The sequence below is a fragment of the Ovis aries genome, chromosome 6 (genome assembly GCF_016772045.2).
Source record: "Ovis aries strain OAR_USU_Benz2616 breed Rambouillet chromosome 6, ARS-UI_Ramb_v3.0, whole genome shotgun sequence".
NCBI lineage: Eukaryota > Metazoa > Chordata > Mammalia > Artiodactyla > Bovidae > Ovis > Ovis aries.
Window position 1 is genome coordinate 60924877 of NC_056059.1, and position 20832 is coordinate 60945708.

The 20832-nt window shown below is 44.0% G+C and overlaps 1 protein-coding gene and 1 long non-coding RNA gene across 43 annotated transcripts in view; one reads left to right on the forward strand and one right to left on the reverse strand.

Annotated features, from left to right (window-relative positions):
• Positions 1-291: 291 nt before the first annotated feature.
• LOC132659945 (uncharacterized) lies at positions 292-11748 on the reverse strand. Its single transcript, XR_009601030.1, has 2 exons — positions 11543-11748; positions 292-6586 (listed from the first exon to the last, which is right to left on the reverse strand). It is a non-coding gene; the product is annotated as an uncharacterized LOC132659945 (long non-coding RNA).
• Positions 10835-20832, forward strand: part of LIMCH1 (LIM and calponin homology domains 1) — a 352732-nt gene continuing 342734 nt past the window's right edge. For all 42 annotated transcript variants that reach the window (XM_027970954.2, XM_027970957.2, XM_027970951.2 and 39 more), the window contains exon 1: positions 10835-10972. In XM_027970954.2, the coding sequence (XP_027826755.1) occupies positions 10877-10972 (96 nt within the window). In that variant the 5' untranslated portion in view covers positions 10835-10876. The remainder of the gene's footprint in view (positions 10973-20832) is intronic.

Here is a 20832-nt window from a genome sequence, read left to right on the forward strand (position 1 = left end):
AGGTGAGCAGTGAAGGGACTCTGCCATACATATACATGTATCTACTTCCCCTCAAATTCCTCTCCCATCAGGCTGCCCCATAACATTGAGAAGAGTTCCATGTGCTATATAGTAGGTCCTTGTTGGTTATCATTTCAAATATAGCATTATCAGAATCTCTATGATTAACATTTCCAGCTGAATTAACATGGATGACATTTCTAGCTGATGACAAATGTAATATAAAACTCAATACATAACTACCACAGGAATGTTGATGGGAAAATTGTTAACAAGAACTGTCAGTTGGAAGAGTATTTAAGTCATTTTATTTTTAAAGGCAAAATTTACAGAGTAGAATGCACAAGTCTGAAGTGTTTAGCTCATTCACTTCTGTTTATATAACTTTATAACCACCACCCATGAAGATGCAAAACATTTCCATCACCCCAGAAGAAAAATTTAATTTCTAATATATTCACGTTTAAAACATTAATATAGCTACAAACAAGAATATTTTGCAAAAAGAAAGCAGTGTTCAACACAAGTAAACTCTTAGTGATAAAATTATCTCTACTAAAATTAAAAATTCAATAAAAAGACGAGAAAAAAGGTAGGAAGTGACCCACGACATCAGTCACAAAGACAAAGAGATGGAAAATACAAGAGAAAAGATGAGGCATGGAGACCACTAAGAGAAACAACTCCAACAAAGGTCCTCGAAGAAGAAAATGGAAGGGAAGAAACTTTAAAAGAAATGAAAAAGCTTAGATTTGAAGGATGTCATGACCCCAGATTTTAGAGAGTTATCCAGTACCTAGAAAATCAATAGTTCAGAAGTGCTAGGTGATTAGCACTTTTTTTAAACTCACATTTCTCTTATGACATCCCCTTAAAATTGTGTGAAACAAATGCACCTGAAAAATTTAAAAAAATATGTTAGAAAAGTATTTGACTTCACTGTGGATTGGTTTAAACTATTTGTCCTGGATTACATTTATCCATTGTCATTCATTTATTTTTTCAGCACTCACTTGATACTAAGCCACAACAGTGCCAGTTTCAAAGAGCTGATTCCTACAATACATCTAACGACAGGACAATATTATATGAGTAGAGCTATGCAGAGATGTAAAGCAGCAGCTATTTCAGTGTTTTTCCATCATTATTAAATAATGTATTTTTAAAAGAAATATACTACTTTATCCTGGACACATTATACTTTCTGGGTCTGATGATTCATGTACTTCATTAATTCTATAAGATTCTAGCCATTCTTTTTTGGCTCTCTTCCATCCTGTTCTTCTAGGAACTGTTTTATGGAATATTCATATTCTCTTAGCACCTTTTCCTATTTTCCTATGTTTCGTTCCATGTAATTTTTAAAGATTCTTCTTCTACACTTTTTTTTTTTTTTTGGCTAAGCTGCCTCAAGGCATGTGGGATTTAGTTCCCCAACCAGGGACTGAATCTGTGTCCCCTGCATTTGAAGCACAGAGTCTAAACTGCTGGACCACCAGGGAATTCCCCTAAAGCTCTGCATTCTAGTTCACAAATTCTCTTTTCACTGTGTCTAATCTGTACTGTATCACATCTTTTGAGTTTTACATTTACAGCTTTATTTTTCTAGTTGTTCTGGGAGCCTAATCAGTTCTTTGTTGAGTCTCTTGAGTTTTGTTTAGATTGCCTGGTTTTTGCATGCATTTTGTACTATTAGATGGTAAGCTCCATTTCAGCAGAGTTTGTCTGGGGGATCCTGTGAGCCGTGGAAAGAGGGCGTATCTTCTGAAAGGATTTTACATTTGCATCTTCTAGGTACCCAAGAGGTCCTAGACCTAATTCTAAGTTAATTTCTAAGCATGGGAGGTCACAGATCATGTGTAAGTTGTCCAAAAAGTGGATCAAGTCTTTGTTTACACATTCTCAGGGGGGGTTCACCAACCTCCCACCCAGAGACGAAGTCAAGAAAAAGGAGCTTCCTTATTGTTTCCTTCTATGACGATGGTGATAGTGGAATATTTTCTGGTCTGTGTTTTCTCTGAAGGAGTATTTCACGTGTGTGTGTGTGTGTGTGTGTGTGTGTGTGTGTGTGTGTGTGTGAATATGTGTGTTGCTGCTCAGTTTCTTTTTTTTACATAGCATAGATCCAGGGCCTGGAAATAGAGGAGTAAAACCCCAGCCCTAGGATTCTGAGTCTAGCAACCCACTAGACTAGTCTAGCAACTGCTGGAAACCACAGTTACTAGGTCTCTCCACAGAACAGTTAAGAGCTAATTCACAAGCTCACTGCTCTAGTTTTCCATTTCTTCTCCATTTTGCATCCCTGAGAATTTCTTTTGAGCTCAACCATTCATGTAAAAAATTAAAAATATATTTTTTGTGGCATTTATATGAGTGTTATAATGAGTGAGAAAGTTAGCCTGTCATAATCTGGAAAATTAAAATTGTTATTCACATTATTTTGAAATGGCTTTCAAAATCAAACTATGATGAATTTGGACTATTTTTCAAATCCTTCATAAAGATTCTCATATCTACTTTGTTACATTGAGAATCACTACATTATGGGAACACAGAAGAAGAGATAACTTGTTTTGATGTGGTGGCTAAGAAAAGTCATCAAAAAGATGACACTTCAGTCAGATCTTGGAGGATGAGATGTTTAGTACATTTATTTACCACCAACCATAGTTCAAAGTATTATTCACTCAATTTAGAGTTAGTCTTTGTCCAATTTATTGACCATATTGTATATATTAATAAGGAATAGGAAATGGCAACCCACTCCTGTATACTTGCATGGAGGATCCCATGGACAGAGGAGTCTGGCAGGCTACTGTCCATAGGGCCACGAAGAGTTGAACATGGCTGAAGTGACTGAGTATGCAACTGTGCTTGTATTTATAGGTATATTTTTTAATACATAGTATTACCAAAGCTATTATTAACCCCTAGTTACTAAGTGCTAAGCAAAGAAACAGATGCTTTATCAAGAAAACTGAGACTCCAGGAAGTTAAATAGCATTTTCACTTACATAACATGTGGCATCTATGAAATGTGCCCTTTAGGGAGCTAAACTGACCAACGGCCCCAGTTGCTGTGGTCTGAAGTCCACTGCCACATTAGCATTGAACAGCACTTCCCACTGGGCTGCCCCCAGCCAGTTACTAAATTCAGCAGGGATACAGCAGGGACTCTAAGGCAGGCTTGTTCTGGGACACCCATGACTTTTTTGGAAGCTGACTTTGGTTCATGGATCTTCTGATGGCCTCACTGAAAGGTAGCTATTACAATGCTTCTACCTGGCCTTCCTTTCCCTCTCTTCTCTCAGGTCAGACTTGTATCATTTTTTGGCTGCTTTTCTATCATTTTCTCTCACAGTCATTTCCCTAATAAAATTCTTGCACTTTTAATTCCATCTTAGTGTCTGCTTCTCAGAAGACCCAGACTGTCATACTAAGTTCAACCTCAAAACACATGCTCTTACAAAGAGTAACTAGAAATGGATTAAGTATCTAAATGTAAGAATGACGACTATAAAGCTATTAGAAGAAAACACAGGCATAAATCTTTGTGACCTTGCATTAGGCAATGCTTCTTAGATATGACACTAAAAGCACAAACAACCAAAGAGAAAAAAATAGATGCATTGGCCTTTGTCAAAATTAAAGAAATTTGTGCTTTCAAGGACAGCTTCAGGAAAGTGAAATATTAACGCACAGAATGGAAGGAAATATTTGCAAATCATATAGCTAATAAGGGGCTCCTACTTAAAATATATAAAGAGCTCATAACTCAATAGCAAAAAGAGAAATGACTCAATTTACAAAAGGACAAAGATCTGAATAGACATTTCTTCTGAGAAGATGTCCAAATGGCCATTATGTACAAGAAAAGATGCTTAACATCATTAGTCATCAGTTCAGTTCAGTTGCTCAGTTGTGTCCAACTCTTTGCGACCCCATGAACCACAGCATGCCAGGCCTCCCTGTCCATCACCAACTCCTGGAGTTCACCCAAACTCATGTCCATCGAGTTGGTGATGCCATCCAGCCATCTCATCTTCTGTCATTCCCTTCTCCTCTTGCCCCCAATCCATCCCAGCATCAGAGTCTTTTCCAATGAGTCAACTCTTCGCATGAGGTAGCCAAAGTATTGGAGTTTCAGCTTCAGCATCAGTCCTTCCAAAGAACACCCAGGACCGATCTCCTTTAGAATGGACTGGTTGGATCTCCTTGCAGTCCAAGGGACTCTCAAGAGTCTTCTCCAACACCACAGTTCAAAAGCATCAATTCTTCAGCGCTCAGCCTTCTTCACAGTCCAACTCTCACATCCATACATGACCACTGGAAAAACCATAGCCTTGACTAGACGGACCTTTGTTGGCAAAGTAATGTCTCTGCTTTTGAATATGCTATCTAGGTTGGTCATAACTTTTCTTCCCAGGAGTAAGCGTCTTTCAATTTCATGGCTGCAGTCACCATCTGCAGTGATTTTGGAGCCCAAAAATATGAAATCTGACACTGTTTCCACTGTTTCCCCATCTATTTCCCATGAAGTGATGGGACCAGATCTTCGTTTTCTGAATGTTGAGCTTTAAGCCAACTTTTTCACTCTCCTCTTTCACTGTCATCAAGAGGCTTTTGAGTTCCTCTTCACTTTCTGCCATAACGGTGGTGTCATCTGCATATCTGAGGTTATTGATATTTCTCCCAGCAATCTTGATTCCAGCTTGTGCTTCTTCTAGCCCAGCGTTTCTCATGATGTACTCTGCATATAAGTTAAATAAGCAGGGTGACAATATACAGCCTTGATGAACTCCTTTCCCTATTTGGAACCAGTCTGTTGTTCCATGTCCAGTTCTAACTGTTGCTTCCTGACCTGCATATAGGCTTCTCAAGAGGCAGGTCAGGTGGTCTGTATTCCCATCTCTCTCAGAATTTTCCACAGTTGATTGTGATCCACACAGTCAAAGGCTTTGGCATAGTCAATAAAGCAGAAATAGATGTTTTTCTGGAACTCTCTTGCTTTTTCGATGATCCAGAGGATGTTGGCAATTTGATCTCTGATTCCTCTGCCTTTTCTAAAACCAGCTTGAACATTGGGAAGTTCATGGTTCACGTATTGCTAAAGCCTGGCTTGGAGAATTTTGAGCATGAGTTTCCTAGCGTGTGAGATGAGTGCAATTGTGCGGTAGCTTGAGCATTCTTTGGCATTGCCTTTCTTTGGGATTGGAATGAAAACTGACCTTTTCCAGTCCTGTGGCCACTGCTGAGTGTTCCAAATTTGCTGGCATATTGAGTGCAGCACTTTCACAGCATCATCTTCCAGGATTTGAAATAGCTCAACTGGAATTCCATCACCTCCACTAGCTTTGTTCATAGTGATGCTTTCTAAGACCCACTTGACTTCACATTCCAGGATGTCTAGCTCTGGGTGAGTGATTACACCATCGTGATTATCTTGGTTGTGAATTAGTCATCAGGGAAACACAAATTAAAACCACAGTGAGATACCACTTCACACCCTCTAGAGTCTCTGTAATCAAAAAGTTGGAAAATGACAAGTGTTAGCAAGGAGGCAGAAAAAGTGCAACCCTTTTTTACACTTCTGGTGGGAATGTAAAATGGTGCAGCTACTTTGGAAAACAGTCAGTAGTTTACCAAAAAGTTTAAACACAGAGTTATCAAATAACCCAGCAATTCTGCTTCCTGGCGTATGCCCAAGAGAAATGAAAACATATGTCCACACAAAAACTTGTACATGAATGTTTATAGAAGCATTATTCATAATAACCAAAACATGGAAACAACACAAGGGCCTATCAACTGATGAATGGATATACAAAATATGGTATAGCCATAGAATGGCATAGTATTAGGTTGGTGCAAAAGTAATTGCAGTTTTGCATTGTTGAACTTTGCCGTTTGACATTGTAATACTTTCTTAACTAAATGTGATTATGTTATACATAATTTTAATGTGCATTTCTTGCATTATGGGCTTCCCTTGTGGCTCAGCTGGTAAAGACTCCACCTGCAATGCGGGAGACCTGGGTTTGATCCCTGAGAAGATCCCTTGGGAAGATCCCCTGGAGAAGGGAAAGGCCACCCACTCCAGTATTCTGGCCTGGAGAATTCTATGGACTGTATAGACCATGGGGTCCCAAAGAGTCAGACACGACTGAGCAACTTTCACTTTCACGCATTATGGGTTTTTTTGCTAATGACATTACTTGCTCTTTATTTTATATTTATTTTAGACTATGGAGAGGATGTTAGACAAAAAGCAAATTTGAGTGATCTTTTCATTCAATTTTGAAATAGGTCATAAAGCAGCGGATACAACTTGCAACATCAACAACGCATTTGGCCCAGCAACTGGTAACAAACATATAGTGCAGTGGTGGTTCCAGAAGTCTTGCCAAGGAGATGAGAGCCTTGAAGGTGAGGAGTGCGATGGTCAGCCATGGGAAGTTGACAATGACCAATTAATTGAGATGATCATCCGAGCTGATCATCCAAACTGGTCCTCTTGCAACTACATGAAAAGTTGTTGAAGAACTCAGCATTGACCATTCCATGGTTGTCTGGCATTTGAAGTAAACTGGAAAAGTGAAAAAGCTTGATAAGTGGGTGCCTCATGAGCTGACTGCAAATCAAAAAAAATCACAGTTTTGAAGTGTTGTCTTCTCTTATTCTATGCAACAACAACAAACCATTTCATCATCAGATTGTGATGTGTGACAAAAAGTGTATTTTATGCAACTGGTGACCACCAGCTTAGTGGTTGGACCAAGAAGGAGCTCCAAAGCACTTCCCAAAGCCAAACTTGCACCACAAAAAGGTCAAGGTCACTGGTGGTCTACTACCCATCTGATCCTCTCCAGCTTTCTGAATCCTGGAGAAACCATTACATCTGAGAAGTATGCTTAGCACATTGAAAAGCACCAAAACTGCAATGCTTGCAGCCACCATTGGTCAACAGAAAGAGCTCTATTCTTTTCCATTACAACGACTAACTGCATGTCGCACAACCAATGCTTCAAAAGTTGAACGAATTGGGCGATGAAGTTTTGCCTCATCTGCCATATTCATCTGACTTCTTGTTAACTGACTATCACTACTTCAAGCATCTCAGCAACATTTTGCAGGGAAAATGCTTCCACAACCAACAGGAGGCAGAAAATGCTTTCTAAGAATTTGTGGAATCCTGAAACATGAACTGTTTATGCTATGGAAATAAAACAACTTATTTCTCGTTGGCAAAAATGTGTTGATTGTAATCCTTCTGATTTAGATTAATAAAGGTGTGTTTGAACCTAGTTATAATGATTTAAAATTCATGGTCTGAAACCCCAATTACTTTTTCATCAACCTAATATTTGTCCATATAAAGGAATGAAGTACTGATACATGCTGCCACATGGATGAACCCTGAAAACATTCTACCAAGTGAAAGAAGCCACACACAAAGGACCACATATTGTACAATTCCATTTATTTGAAATTTCCAGAATAATCAATATTATAAGGACAGAAGGTGGATTAGTGGTTGCCACCTCTTGGGAACATGGGGGTTTAGGGATATGACTGCTAAAGGGTATGCAGTTTCTTTTTGGAGAGATTAAAATGCTCCAAAATTAATGTGGTGATGGTTGCACAACTCTGTGAATATACCTAAAAAACATTGAACTGTACACTCTAAGTGGGTGGATTGTATGGTACGTGAATGATACTTTAAGAAATCTGTTCCCCCACCAAAACCCATGCTTTTCAAATACCTTATATCCCTCATTTGGCATTTATTATACAGTATATTGACTTACAGTTGTTGTTTTTTTTTTCCTGATCAAATGTTGCTTCACATCCCCAAAATAGTGGCAATGATTTCTGAATTGTAGGGTTTATTCCAGATTGGTTTTCTTCATTATATTTTTCAGACTTTTTTCCCAACGGGTGCATATTACTTTTACATATGAAAAACAGACTATACAGAAATGAAATCCCTTTGTGGATTCATCTGATGCTAGTACAATCTCTTACACATAGTAGGTGCTTAGCAATGACTTGTAAGTATTATTGATAATGGAACTAGGTTTGAATTCTATTATAGTTTAAAGTCCTTAAAGTCCTTTGGTAACTTATGTGACTTTGTTATTGGTAATAGAGTTCAGGAAAAACAAATGTTACTTTGTGATTATAAACCTTAAAAGACTTAAAAAGCATTTTCACTGAAAGAAAAAAAAATATGCTTTAGTTTGAATACCAATTTTGATAGCAGATACTTCAGAGATATGGTGGATTTACTCCTAATGCTTGTTTTCCACGGATTCAGCTATGTCATTTGGGTCAACGGGCTCTCCCAACTCCTAGTCACTCCGTGCGGTGGCATCTGCCTAAAGTGGTATTTCGTATCAGTGTGCTGGATCATTTTCTCAATTATTCACTTCATGTTTCTTCACGGAGACTAGGTCACCTTCTGACTGTATTTTACTAACCCTTTTCCTCTGCTTGCGGTCTTCACTCTTTTTTGTAATTTCTCCTCCCTCCCGTTCTTTCTGGTCAGCTGGCTTGTGCTGAGCACTAATTATATGCCGGCCACGGTTTTGGTTCTTTCACATTCAGAACTCCTGTTTGCTCCTCACAATGATTTGCTGAAATGTTGCCATGTCAACCTCATTTGAGATGAGGAAACTGAGGCACGTATTGTAAGTGGCAGGGCCTGGACTGGGCCTGGTAAGGCGGCTTGGTGTGCAGTTAAGAGTAGATCTGGCGCCAGGCTGTCTGGGCTTGAATCAGGGCTTCACTGCTCACCAGCTGTGCGGCACCCTTCTCTGTCCCCTGGTTTTTTTCCTAGGAATGGTAATAGCCTATCTCACAGGGTTGGAATAGGGAATGAATTAGTCAATTATTTGTAATGCACTTAAAACAGTGCCTGGCACAATTCAAGCACCATATAAGTGTTCTAAAAGTAAATAAACTGAAGCCTGTCTGACTCCAAAGCCAGTAATAGTGGAATTTCAGGGCTGCTTTTTTGTTTCATCCCCCTATTACAACAGCAGAATTGGACAAAGACAAAACTTGGACTCTGAACAGGGAAGACACTTAGCTGCTGAGACACCCGTGGACTTCTTGCTCTGTCCACTGTGGTCTGACACCTGCTTCTCACCTGTCTCTCTCATGCTGTTTTTTCCCACCTGATTCTTTCCTTAACACACTCCAGTCACACTGGTCTTCTGTGGGCCTATGACCTCCACCAAACTTATTTCCATCTGAAGGCCTCTGCACCTATCTGAAATGGCTTCTCCAGTTTTTTGTATGGCTAACATCTTTCTCATTCATGTCACCTCATCATGTCAACTCGACAGAAAAACCTTCCTTTGTCATCAGTCGCGTTCTCAGTCGCGTTCTCATGCAAAAAAAAAAAATTTGAACAGGCATGCTCAAATAAAGGTGGCTGAGAAGAGTTTATTGAGACCATTTGGGACTTTCCTGGTGGTCCAGTGGCTAAGAGTTTGTGCTCCAAATGCAAGGGGCCAGGGTTCCTTCCCTGGTCAGGGAACTAGATCCCACATACCGCAACTAAAGAGCTCACGAAAAAGACGGAAGATCTTGCCTGCTGGAACTAAGACCTCCATGTAGCTAAATAAGTAAAAGAGACGATTATCAGGGAGTGGGCAGGCCAGACACCAGAATGAGATGGAGAAGTGGGGTGCAACAAGAGGAGACAGGGGACCGTCAGAGAACTCAACGAGGGGCCCCAGCCTTGCAACCTTCCTCAGAGTGGAGCAGAGCAGCCAATCCCCTAGCCTTCTGCAGTAAGAGGTACCTAAAACATCCCCACGGCCCTCTCCTCCAGCCTGCTGACCTCCTGCCCTCCCTTCCATTATCAGAGCCTGGACCCACAGGTCAGCCTTCCAGGTGAAGGTGGAGAGGCAATCTGAAGTTAGCAATATCCTCTTCCCAGGTCATAGTTTATCTTCTCCTCTTTTATCTGTTTAGCATGTATTACTCTCCACCATTATCTTCTTTTTTATCCCATTTCCTCTAGAACGTAATTATTTTGAGCGCCAAGACTTCCCAGTTCTTTCTCTCCCCACCTCTCCCCCTCTTCCCTTGTCTTTTTTCATCTTTGTGGTCCCAACACATAGTAGGTGCAAAATAAAAATGAGTTAAATCAATCAACACAGGTAGCTTGCCTGGAGAGACAAAGGTTAAAAAGGGTCGTTTATCTTCTTTATCTTACAGAAAGATCAGGCGACTGAACATCCCTGGCACCGGGTCAGAGGGCTGCCCCTCTTTCCCCCCACTTCCGTAGCTAAGGTTGGCGCGGGGTGCGGCAGGTGAGGGCGGCCCCTGCCCGGCTGCGGCAGCGGGGGCTCCCCCGGGGACGCGTGCGCCGCGCTGCCCGCGCGTCTGCCAGGTGGCCGCCCGACTTGCTGGGCCCTCCGCAGCCGGCGGGGCGCGGGGACGTGCGGGGAGGCTGGCCGAATCCCTCTCCCGGTCGCGTTGCGGGCAGGGGAGGGATACACTCAGCGCTCACTCTCGGTTATTTTTAGTCGGTGGCTGACACCCCAGCCCGGGAGGGGGTGGTGCGGAGTCCGCAGAGAAGGTGGGGGTGGGGTGGGGTGGAGAGGGAGCTCGCGGCGCCTGGGCGCTCGCTCCCGCGGGGACACACGGCGCGGCCGAGCCGGGCGGCGCGGGGAACAGCTGCGGCGGCGTGGTCGGCGGCAGCGCGGCGCTCCTCCGGGACCTGCGCCGCGCGGGGGCGGGGCGGGCCGGGGAGGAGAGCGGGCGGGCGGGAAGGGGCGGGGAGCGCGCTCCTGCGGCGGCGGCGGCGGCGGCCGTCCTCATCCCGGCGGCCCGGCGCTCGAGTGGACGCGGGGCTTCGCAAATGGCTTGTCCCGTTCTCGGTCTGGAAGCTCTCCAGCCCCTGCAGCCCGAGCCGCCCCCCGAGCCTGCCTTCTCCGAGGCGCAGAAGTGGATCGAGGTAGGTACCCCGCGGCGGGCGGGCGGGCGGCCTGGCAGGGGCAGCCCGGAGCCGCCGACCCACACACACCAGGACGACAGGTCTGGTCTCGCCTCCCCCACCCCCCGCTTTCTTTTGCCGGCTGCTCCGGATCAGCCGGCAGGGCCTGGAGCGAGCTGCGACCCCCGGACGCTTTGGCGCGAGGGTGGGCGCGTAGGGAGGACACTGCGGTCTAGCTGTGCGTGTCGAGGGCGGGAAGCGGTACCCTGCCCTTCCATCCTTTCTGCCCGCCAGTCGCGCAAATCTCAGCTCTTGCCGCTTCCAGGCGCTGCCCGGGGAAGCGCAGTGCGAGCAGAAGCGCCGCAGAGGCGCATCAAGCGGGAGCCCCCGGAGTCCTTGTGGACGTCGCATTTCGGGAGTCCTGCTCCCCGTCCTACATCCGCCCCGAGCCCCCATCCCCGTTCTTCCGGAGCGGAGTTGTTAATGTCTCACGGAATCGCACACCCACCGGAGCCTCTGGTTGTATTCCTGGCACCGGGTCAGGTGTGAGGCTGGCACAGCACAGTGGGCCCGGGAGCCTGCAAGACCCACCTGCGAATGCACCATCTGCATAGACGTTGCCCATCTACTGGCAGTCCCCTCTCCATCCCAGAGGTGCCGGTTCCTGCCCCCGTTGGCATATTTCACTTCTTAAATGGCTCGGTGGCAGGCCAGGGAAATCACTGGAGCTCTCGGCTGGCTCAGTCCAGGAAGCGCTCGCTGGGCGATCCTGATTCTCGATGTCTATCTGTGGACGCAGCGTGGTGGCCCCGCGCTCCCGAAATGCCGTGTCTGCGGGGCTTAGGACGCTTGGAGGGCGCGAGGGGGTAAAGGTGACCCCCTATGATCCATGCAGTGAGCCTGTTTCAGCAGGCAGCCTTTCTTGAAGCTTAGTGGGAGGCTAATTTGACCCTGTTTTCCTCAGGGACGGGCAGCTCACCCTCCCTGGTAGTTCAAAGAAAGAAATGTACCGCTAAGTCATGATCCGGTAATGGTGAAGCCTGTTATTACTCAGACGGTCACTTAGAGACACCCCCCTGTGGCACCGCACGTCTCGATGCCGTTGTACAGATTGAAATCTGCTGAACTGCCTGGGGAAACCACTTAATGCTGCTCTAATGCTCCAGCCAGAGGCCTGCACCTTACCAGGTTAACCTGCTTCGAGGAAGCAAGAGTGTTGGGCAGAGTGTGATGCTGCTGCTGCTAAGTCGCTTCAGTCAGCGTTTAGAAAGATCTTTTTAAAAATAGGGTTAAAACAAACAAACAAAAACAGAAGAATAAACCCAAAGCTCTGTTGCTATAAGCCCCAATCATGTCTCTCATAATTTGATGGCTCATGACGAGATCATGAGCCATCAAATATCACTTTTGTCTGTGATATGTGGCTGGCATGGCTTGGCCTGTGACAGGTGCTTCCTCTGTGCTTCATACTTGGGTTCATAGGACATCCAGGAAGCATTTGTAGTCACTGGCTTGGTTGAGAGTTGGAGAATTGTGTTTTTCTTGTTCTTGAACTTTAAAATTCTCAGGAGAGATTTTTGATGTGGATGGTGATAAAGGGAGGGATAGGAGCAGAACACTTTACAATTCTTGAAGGCAAGTGGTTTATTCCCAATTTCCTTCATTGTAACACGGACATGCTGTACTTGAAAAAAAAAAGTATTTTGGTATAGTTACACACAGGAGAGTGTATACTTCTTAAGTGCACACCTCCGTGAATTTTGACCTAGGTATATAGTAGTACTATGTTGTTTAATTGCTCAGTCATGTCCATCTCTTTGCAACCCTCTAGCCCGCCAGGCTCCTCTGTCCATGGGATTTCCCAGGCAGGAATACTGGAGTGGGTTGTCATTTCCTTCTCCAGAGAATCTTCCTGACCCAGGGATCGAACCTGCGCTGCGTCTGCAGGTGGATTCTTTACCACCGAACCACCAGGGAAGCCCATATAGCACTATAGCCCCTCACCTAGGTCGTGATTTAAAACATTTTCCGTCCAGGTCACAGTCTGTTTTTAAGTGGTGGTATATTGCAAGCTAAATATTATGCAGTGCAGAATATCTGCTTTTGCCCTGGTTCCATAGATTTTTTAAAATAAGAAGGGCTTCCTTAAGAAAGCTGAGCCCCATTGGGCCCTATAGACAGTTGGACATTGTTCTTGATGCTTTACCAGATCAACCAACTCAAGAATGTGAAAGCCACAGCGGGCAGTGTGTGGCTTTAGGATGAAGCAGCCGTGGCTCTCTCTGGGCATGTGCATTATTGAAGCGGCCTATCTCCTTTCAATCGCGGAGTTGGGTTTCAAGGAAAGGAGAGCTTCCCCTCCCAGGCTGTATAAAAAGGTGTTTGCTCCAGAGAGGTAGAGACCGCCCTTCTTCCTTCCCGGAGGTTCCTCTTGAAATGTAAATGCCCTGTCTGCAAAGCGGGGGAACCCAGCGGCAGTAACAGATGGTTCTGCGCCCAGTTGCCCAGTGAACAAAGATTCCTCAGCTAATATAGCAATAATGTAGTACTTAGTGTGAGCTGAATTCCCAGGAGGACTGTTATCTCAAGACAATTGCATCTCCTTTAGGGGCCCCATTGTTTTTGGCAACACCCTCATTGGTAGGGCTTTGTTTTTCACTTTTGTTCAGCTGGTGATTAAATTTCCCACAGGCTTTTTTTTTTTTTTTTCCTTTTGAGTAGTCAGGAATTTCACCTTTTCAAAAAAATGTTCCCTTGGGTGTAGCAGGTTAATAAACAAACTTTGCAGCTTGTCTCTTCCCTTCAGTCCCTGGTCTTCCTTAAGTGAGGATTGGCTTGAAAACTGTTCATTCTTAATAAAGGCTCAGGGAACAAGCTCCAGGAGATAACTTGTTAGTGAGGAATTTCTCGGCCTGCAGCCTTGGCTATTTGAGGGCTGTGTTACTGGGCAGGAAACGGTGGCCTGGGAACCATGCCCCAACCTCACCCCACCCCTAGCCTCTGCCTTGGCTGGCAAAGGTGAAGGCCTCAATGGAGGTCATAGGCCCAGGGGAGGGGTGGGGGGGGGCGGGGTGGTGGGAAGTGGGAATAGTTCCCTAACACTTCCACTGACTTTTTATAGCTGTCGGAGCAGGCTACGTGTCTTAATGTGGCATCGGGGAGGCTCCTGAAGGAAACAGGAAACTTCAAGCATTAGCTCTGGCTACCAGCAGGCAGGGGTTTAAATTCCTTGCACATTCCTTTTCTAGCAGAGCTTCCTAAGCAAAGCGGGAGCAAGTGCAGCACAGTGGTTAGAGGTCGGGCTTTGGGGCTGGGCAGCCTAGGTTAGCATCCTAGGTGTACTGCCTTCTAGCTGTGTGACATTGGACAAGGCTGAGTTTCCTCTCCTTTTGGTTCTAAATCGTTTCTTTGAAAGCTAGCTCTAGAAAAATAACAGAGATGTTGTTGAAAGCAGCTGTAAAACAGGGGTACTAATAATAAATTACCTATCTGAAAGGAGTGCTGTGAGAATGAAGTAAGTTAATAACATTTAAGATGTTTAGACTAGTTCCCAGCTTTTAGGAAGCGCTGCATAAGTAAAAGTTATTATTATTATTATTGCCATGATATCACTACTGCTATTAATATCAGTAGTATCATTACTATGAGAATACTACTACCATCACCACTGCTACCTTTATTAATGCTATACTATTACTGTTGTTCCTACTGTCAGCAACAACTGCAGTTGAGTTTGAAAGAAAATCTTGAGAACCCTGAGTTTTTAGTGTAAAAAATAGAATTTAGTTATCTACCCATCTCATTCTATTGTCTTACCTTATGAACGCCAGATACCTGGTCTCAAAGTTAAGTAGGTGCTGTGTGTTATTCTAACTTGTGCTAAGAGAGATTGAGGCTTCAGAGGAGAACCAGTAACATCTACTGATGAGATGACCTGATAGTCCAATGAGGCTTAGAAAATTATTCCTCAATATTATGTCGTCTCTTTAAGTTTAATGCCTTTAAAGTCTTTGTTATTAGACTCCGAGCAGGATGCTCAGTTCTCCTCCTCTTGAAGATGATCCAACATCAAATCGTTATACAAATGGTAGTTGTCTGAATAGTCATCTCCAGTATAGCAGTGTTTTGTTCTTTGAAGTTGTGTCAACGCCCTCTAGAAAAAGAAGAAGTCCCTCATTTATTTTCCTTCCTGCTGCTTCACTTCTTTTTCCTCTTTCTCCTGCTGACCCCCACCCCCAACGCCCATGATGGTATTTGTTAAGGTACAGGGCTTTGTTAGCAGGTAGATGATTTGAATTTTCTTAGTTCCCCTCCTGACCTTTTTGCCTCTCCGCCCACAACAATATTTATCTGTTCTAATCTGTAGTTATTCTCTGCAATGCCAAATACTTACTGGAGAAACAGATGTCGCTTCAGCTTGGTTGCAGTTGTGATCTGAAACAAGTTGCCAGGCCTTTAAGGAGGGGCAATTTCTACTCAACTCAGCCTTACTTCTCAACTTGAGATGTTTCTGGACTCCTTTAACTTTAATCATGACATGCCTGTGGGGCTTGGTGCTGAATATAATCTCATTTGTGACCTAATCCATATTTCATGTAAGTAGGAACTAGGGCTGGAAGGGATCAGTTCTTCATTTTGGGTCATTTCCTACTGCTGATACAGAATTGTTTTCTGATTCAACTGGGCCCTGATTTTGAAGATTAAAAGCACTGAGGGTACCTTAACTCTCCAAGACTGAAAGCTGTTGTGTTGTTTGGCAGTGGGAGAATTTATGTGTAGCCTTTGAGAGAATGTAGCATTTGGAGGCCAGTAACATGACATTTGGGATGTGATGACCAATGAACATATGTCATAAGTTATACAGTCATTCTAATTCTCCTTCTCTGTTGGGACTTGATGACTCTTACATCCTTTTACTACAACAAAGATTTAACATGGCATATGGTTCTCTACTTGGCCCGGAGAGTTAGGGAAGTGGAAGGAAAACTTTTCTGGCTAGATCAGGAAAAGAGTAGTGGTCTGAATTGATATGGAAATGAGAACAGGCAGCATCATTCTCACAATGACATTTAAATAGTCTGGCTTGTTTGTATACAAGGGCTGCTATGACACAGTCTGTCACATGGCAGGAGAACAGTGAGGTCCCACAGATTTGGGGAAAGGGGAAGTGGAGTGGGAGGCGGAGCTGGCTCTTCTGGCCCCAGCATCTCCCTGGAAACCAAGTTTGCATCAGGCAAGCTCCAAATGAGCAGGCTGAGCTCTGGCCACCAGGAAGGGGTAGGATGGGGCCTGTGTCCCTAGGAACCGGTTCTCCAGGCCTCTGGCTCTCTACTGATGTCTGACAATGGAACCATGATGCAGACATCTGGCCAGTGATTCTGGGGCAGTCAGTGCCAGGTGGGGCCAGGCAGCCCCTGGACATTGGCCTGACAGCTTCTTTTTTTGCTTTGGACTATTCTGAAACTTAAAAATGTCATAGCTAGGGCTAACATGATAATGATGGTGGTGAAACCGATGCTCATGATGATAAAAGTTGATATTTTTTGAGTGCTTACTCTATGTCAGGGACAGGGTGAAAAGGTCAAGGTAGGCATTAGTCCCTTCTAAGTAAGTACTGTTATTATTCCCACTTACAGGTGAGAAAATGTCTTGCCCAAAGTTATAAGTAAGTGGCAAAACTAGAACTTTAATTGAAGCAACTTTTTTTCATATCTACAAGTATATGCACCCAGATACCCAAAATCTGCAGTTGAAGACATTGAGGCTTCCAGGAACTAGGAGTCTAGCCTAAGTTCACCTCTTCAGGAAGTTCTGGTTAGAGTTAGGATTCAAAACTCAGGCTGTCTGACATTGTAGTCCTTATTATCTTTCTAAAATATTTTTAATTGAAATATGATTGATTTACAATGTTGTGTTACTTTCAGTTGTACAGTAACATGATTCAATTATACATATTCATGTTCTTTATTTTTACATTCTCTTCTGTTATTGGTTATTACAAGATATTAAGTATAGTTCCCTGTGCTGTACAGGTCCTTGTTGGTTATCTATTTCATATATAGCAGTGTATATATTCCCCTGGAGAAGGAAATGGCAAAAAAAAAAAAAAAAACACAAAAAACGACAGGGGTGAGGGGACCTCTGCACAGTCAGAGGAACAGGAAACTCAGTCCTTACAGGAATTTTCACACATGGTCCTAAACGCAGAAAGCAATATAAAGGATATGAGCCTACACTCCAGTATTCTTGCCTGGAGAATCCCATGGATGGAGGAGCCTGGCAGGCTGCAGGCCACAGGGTCGCAAAGAGTCGGACACGACTGAGCGACTTCACACACACACTCACACACACACAGAGTGTATATATTTTAATCCCAAACTCCTAATTTACCTCTCTCTCCCACTTTGATAACCGTAAGTTTGTTTTCTGTTTCTGTGAGTCTATTTCTGTTTAGTAAATAATTTCATTTGTATCCTTTCTTTCAGTTCAGCTCAGTTCAGTCGCTCAGTCATGTCCGACTCTTTGCGACCTCATGAATCGCAGCACGCAAGGCCTCCCTGTCCATCACCAACCCCTGGAATTTACCTAAACTCATGTCCATCGAGTCGGTGATGCCATCCAGCCATCTCATCCTCTGTCGTCCCCTTCTCCTCCTGCCCCCAATCCCTCCCAGCATCAGGGTCTTTTCCAGTGAGTCAACTCTTCGCATGAGGTGGCCAAAGTATTGGAGTTTCAGCTTTAGCATCATTCCTTCCAATGAATGCCCAGGACTGGTCTCCTTCAGAATGGACTGGTTGGATCTCCTTGCAGTCCAAGGGACTCTCAAGAGTCTTCTCCAACACCACAGTTCAAAAGCTTAGATTCTTCTACACATAAGTGATATATGGTGTTTGTCTTATTTGGCTTACTTCACTTAGTATGATGATTTCTAGGTCCTTCCATGTTGCTGGAAGTGGCATTATTTCATTCTTTTTTATGACTAATAGTCCACCATGTGTATGTATGTGTGTATGTATCCATATATACACACATACGCACACACATTATTTGTCCACTCCTCTGTCGATGGACACTTAGGCTGTTTCCATGTCTTGCCTGTCATAAATAGTACTGCTGTGAACATTGGGGATGCAGGTATCTTTTCAAAGTATGTTTTTCTCTAGGTAGATGCCCAGGAGTGGGATTGTAGGCTCATATCCTTTATATTGCTTTCTACGTTTAGGACCATGTGTGAAAATTCCTGTAAGGACTGAGTTTCCTGTTCCTCTGACTGTGCAGAGGTCCCCTCACCCCTGTCGGTTTTTTTTTTTTTTTTTTTTTTGAGTCATGATGTGGCTTTCAGAAGCTGCAGCTCTCTAGTTTGTTTATCTTCATTGTTCACACCTTTCCACTACCGGGACTGAGGGGCTGTCCTTGCCGGGATAGGCCTTAGGTTGGGTGAAGGAGGGGTGGGAAATCAAGTCAGTGGTGCTGCCACGGCCCTCAGGCAAGAGGAATCAGGCTCCATGCCTGTGCTGGCTGCCTTCTGCCTCACTTTGCTAAGGTGGAAAGGGGCGTTGGAATTGTCTGCAGCCCACGGCTGCTAGACGCTGGTTTCTGTCCCCTGTTGTTATAGCCCCCAGGCACTCCATTGAACTTTTATTAGGGCAAGTGGCTAATGGGTAAGTGAGTCATTAAAATTTTTTTTTAAAAAAGCTTGCTGATTCATTAACATGTGATTTCTTAAAAGGATGGATATTCTAGAATAGACTTATTGGAAAAGACCCTGATGCTGGGGAAGATTGAGAGCAAGAAGAGAAGGGGGCGACAGGGGATGAGATGGTTGGATGGCACCACTGACTCAATGGAAATGAGTTTGCACAAACTCCAGGAGATAGTGAAGGATGGGGAAGCCTGGTATATTCCAGTCCCTGGAGTTGCAAAGAGTCGGACACGACTGAGTGGCTGAACAGCAACATGATGTTAGGGATCGTGGCTGTCTTGTTACGGTCTTTACCTCCAATGGCTGTTCCATCTGGCGATGAATGCATAGCTCACGTGTGCTTTAGCGTGTTCTAATGGAGCAGTGAGCAGGTGCATTATTCCATACTTTCCCTTCCCCAGAGAGTTTGAGTAAAGACCTGATACCCACGTGATCTGTTCTGTGCTCCAAACACGGGCACAAAGGGCTCTCTCCCCACAATGCTGATGTGTTGAAGCACTGTTGGCGTGTCTGTCTGAGGCTTTACCAAGCTCCTTCACTCTCACCTGAGAGTTCTCCTATCTGGACAGGCGCTCACCTGGGAGGAGTTTTGTTGTTGAGTTCAGCCAAGAGGCAGGAGCTTCCAAGAGAGGAGTGTGGCAGCCTCTCCTGCAGCTGTCCCAAACCATTCTCAGGAACTGAAGGGTCTGAGTAAGCAGTTCTGTGACTTCTGGGCGTCTTGGCTTGTCACCTACATTCCAGTCTAACCCAGGTCATTTTGGCCTTTATTTTCCTGATTGAGGACTGGATCACTTAACAGTGGTTGATTTTTGACTACTCTCATTGGACCTAGATTTTTTTTTGAAGGTCAGTTCACTCTTTTGTGATTTAGAAAACCATGCAATACAATTTATAGTACTTCCCCGCATCTGTTCCTAAGTATGTGTGTGTATGTGTGTGTGTGTTTACTTTTGAAGCGAATGAAAGGTATCAGGGTCTTTTGGTGGGGGGAGGATAAGAGGGAAAAAGGATGACTTCAGGACAGTCAAATGAGGAAAGGATAATAGAACTTTGTTTTTAAGTCATTCAGAAATATAAAAATAGCCTCAATTAGAGGGTTACTAGATGATACAGGAAAAAAAATAGTTCCTAAAAAAAAAATGATGGAACATTGGAAAGACTTCTGCCTGGACGCTGGGAGATGTTATATCTCTCTCTGCAAGGCAGAATGATGTCATGGAGTTCAGTTCTACTGTGGTAAAATTCCATGTGTGCAGTGTTGAAAACAACACTCCCAAAGAGATGTCCTCATGCAGCTAGCTAACCCTGATGGTGTGGCCATAGAATCTCGGAGAATTATGTTTGGCATAAGGGGAAAAACCAAGGGGAAGTAGCCATACGACATTCACCTAAGGAGTATCTTGGCTGATACCTTTTCACACTAAACTTATACTATCAACAAAACTCTATCCTTTTATCTATGCTGGGACCTTAGGATAAAATATTGGTTAGACTGAGAAAGCTCCATGTTTCCACGGCTCTGCATTCTGACTGTGACATTTACAGCCATTGTCGGAGGCAACTCAGTCTCCTGGTCAACCTTAGCAGTTAGGGATGTACCCCACCCATCTATCCCTAAATAGCCCATTAGGAGGCCATGCAAGGATAGACCTGCACTTGTTTTTCTTTTTAATAAAGGTCAAGGGCAGACGGGCTTGTGGCTTTTTTATTTGTTCATCCCAATCCTGTTATAAAAAAGGCCTCAGCCTTATTTTTTACTTAGTGGGACACTAAGTGAGGAATTGAATTTATTTACTGTGGAGTAGATGGCTCTCTTTTCCTCTCCTAAGAAGTATTTTTAAAAATAGTATTCAAACAATTATTTTATTCTAATAGGAAACTGAATGAAGGCTGGGATAGGTTCAGTCAGATGGTTTAAAATATGAACATAATTATTCGGGATACTTGGTTGTCACTCATAAATTGGTGCGTGTGAGCTCAGTCGTGTCCAACTTTTTGAGACCCCCCCCAAGGATTGTAGCCCTCCAGGCTCCTCTCTCCATGGGATTTCCCAGGCAAGAATACTGGAGTGGGTTGCTATTTCCTTCTCCAGGGGATCTTCCCAACCCAGGTACTGAACCCTCGTTGCCTGCATTGGCAGGTGGACACTTTACCACTCAGTCACCAGGGAAGCCCTTCC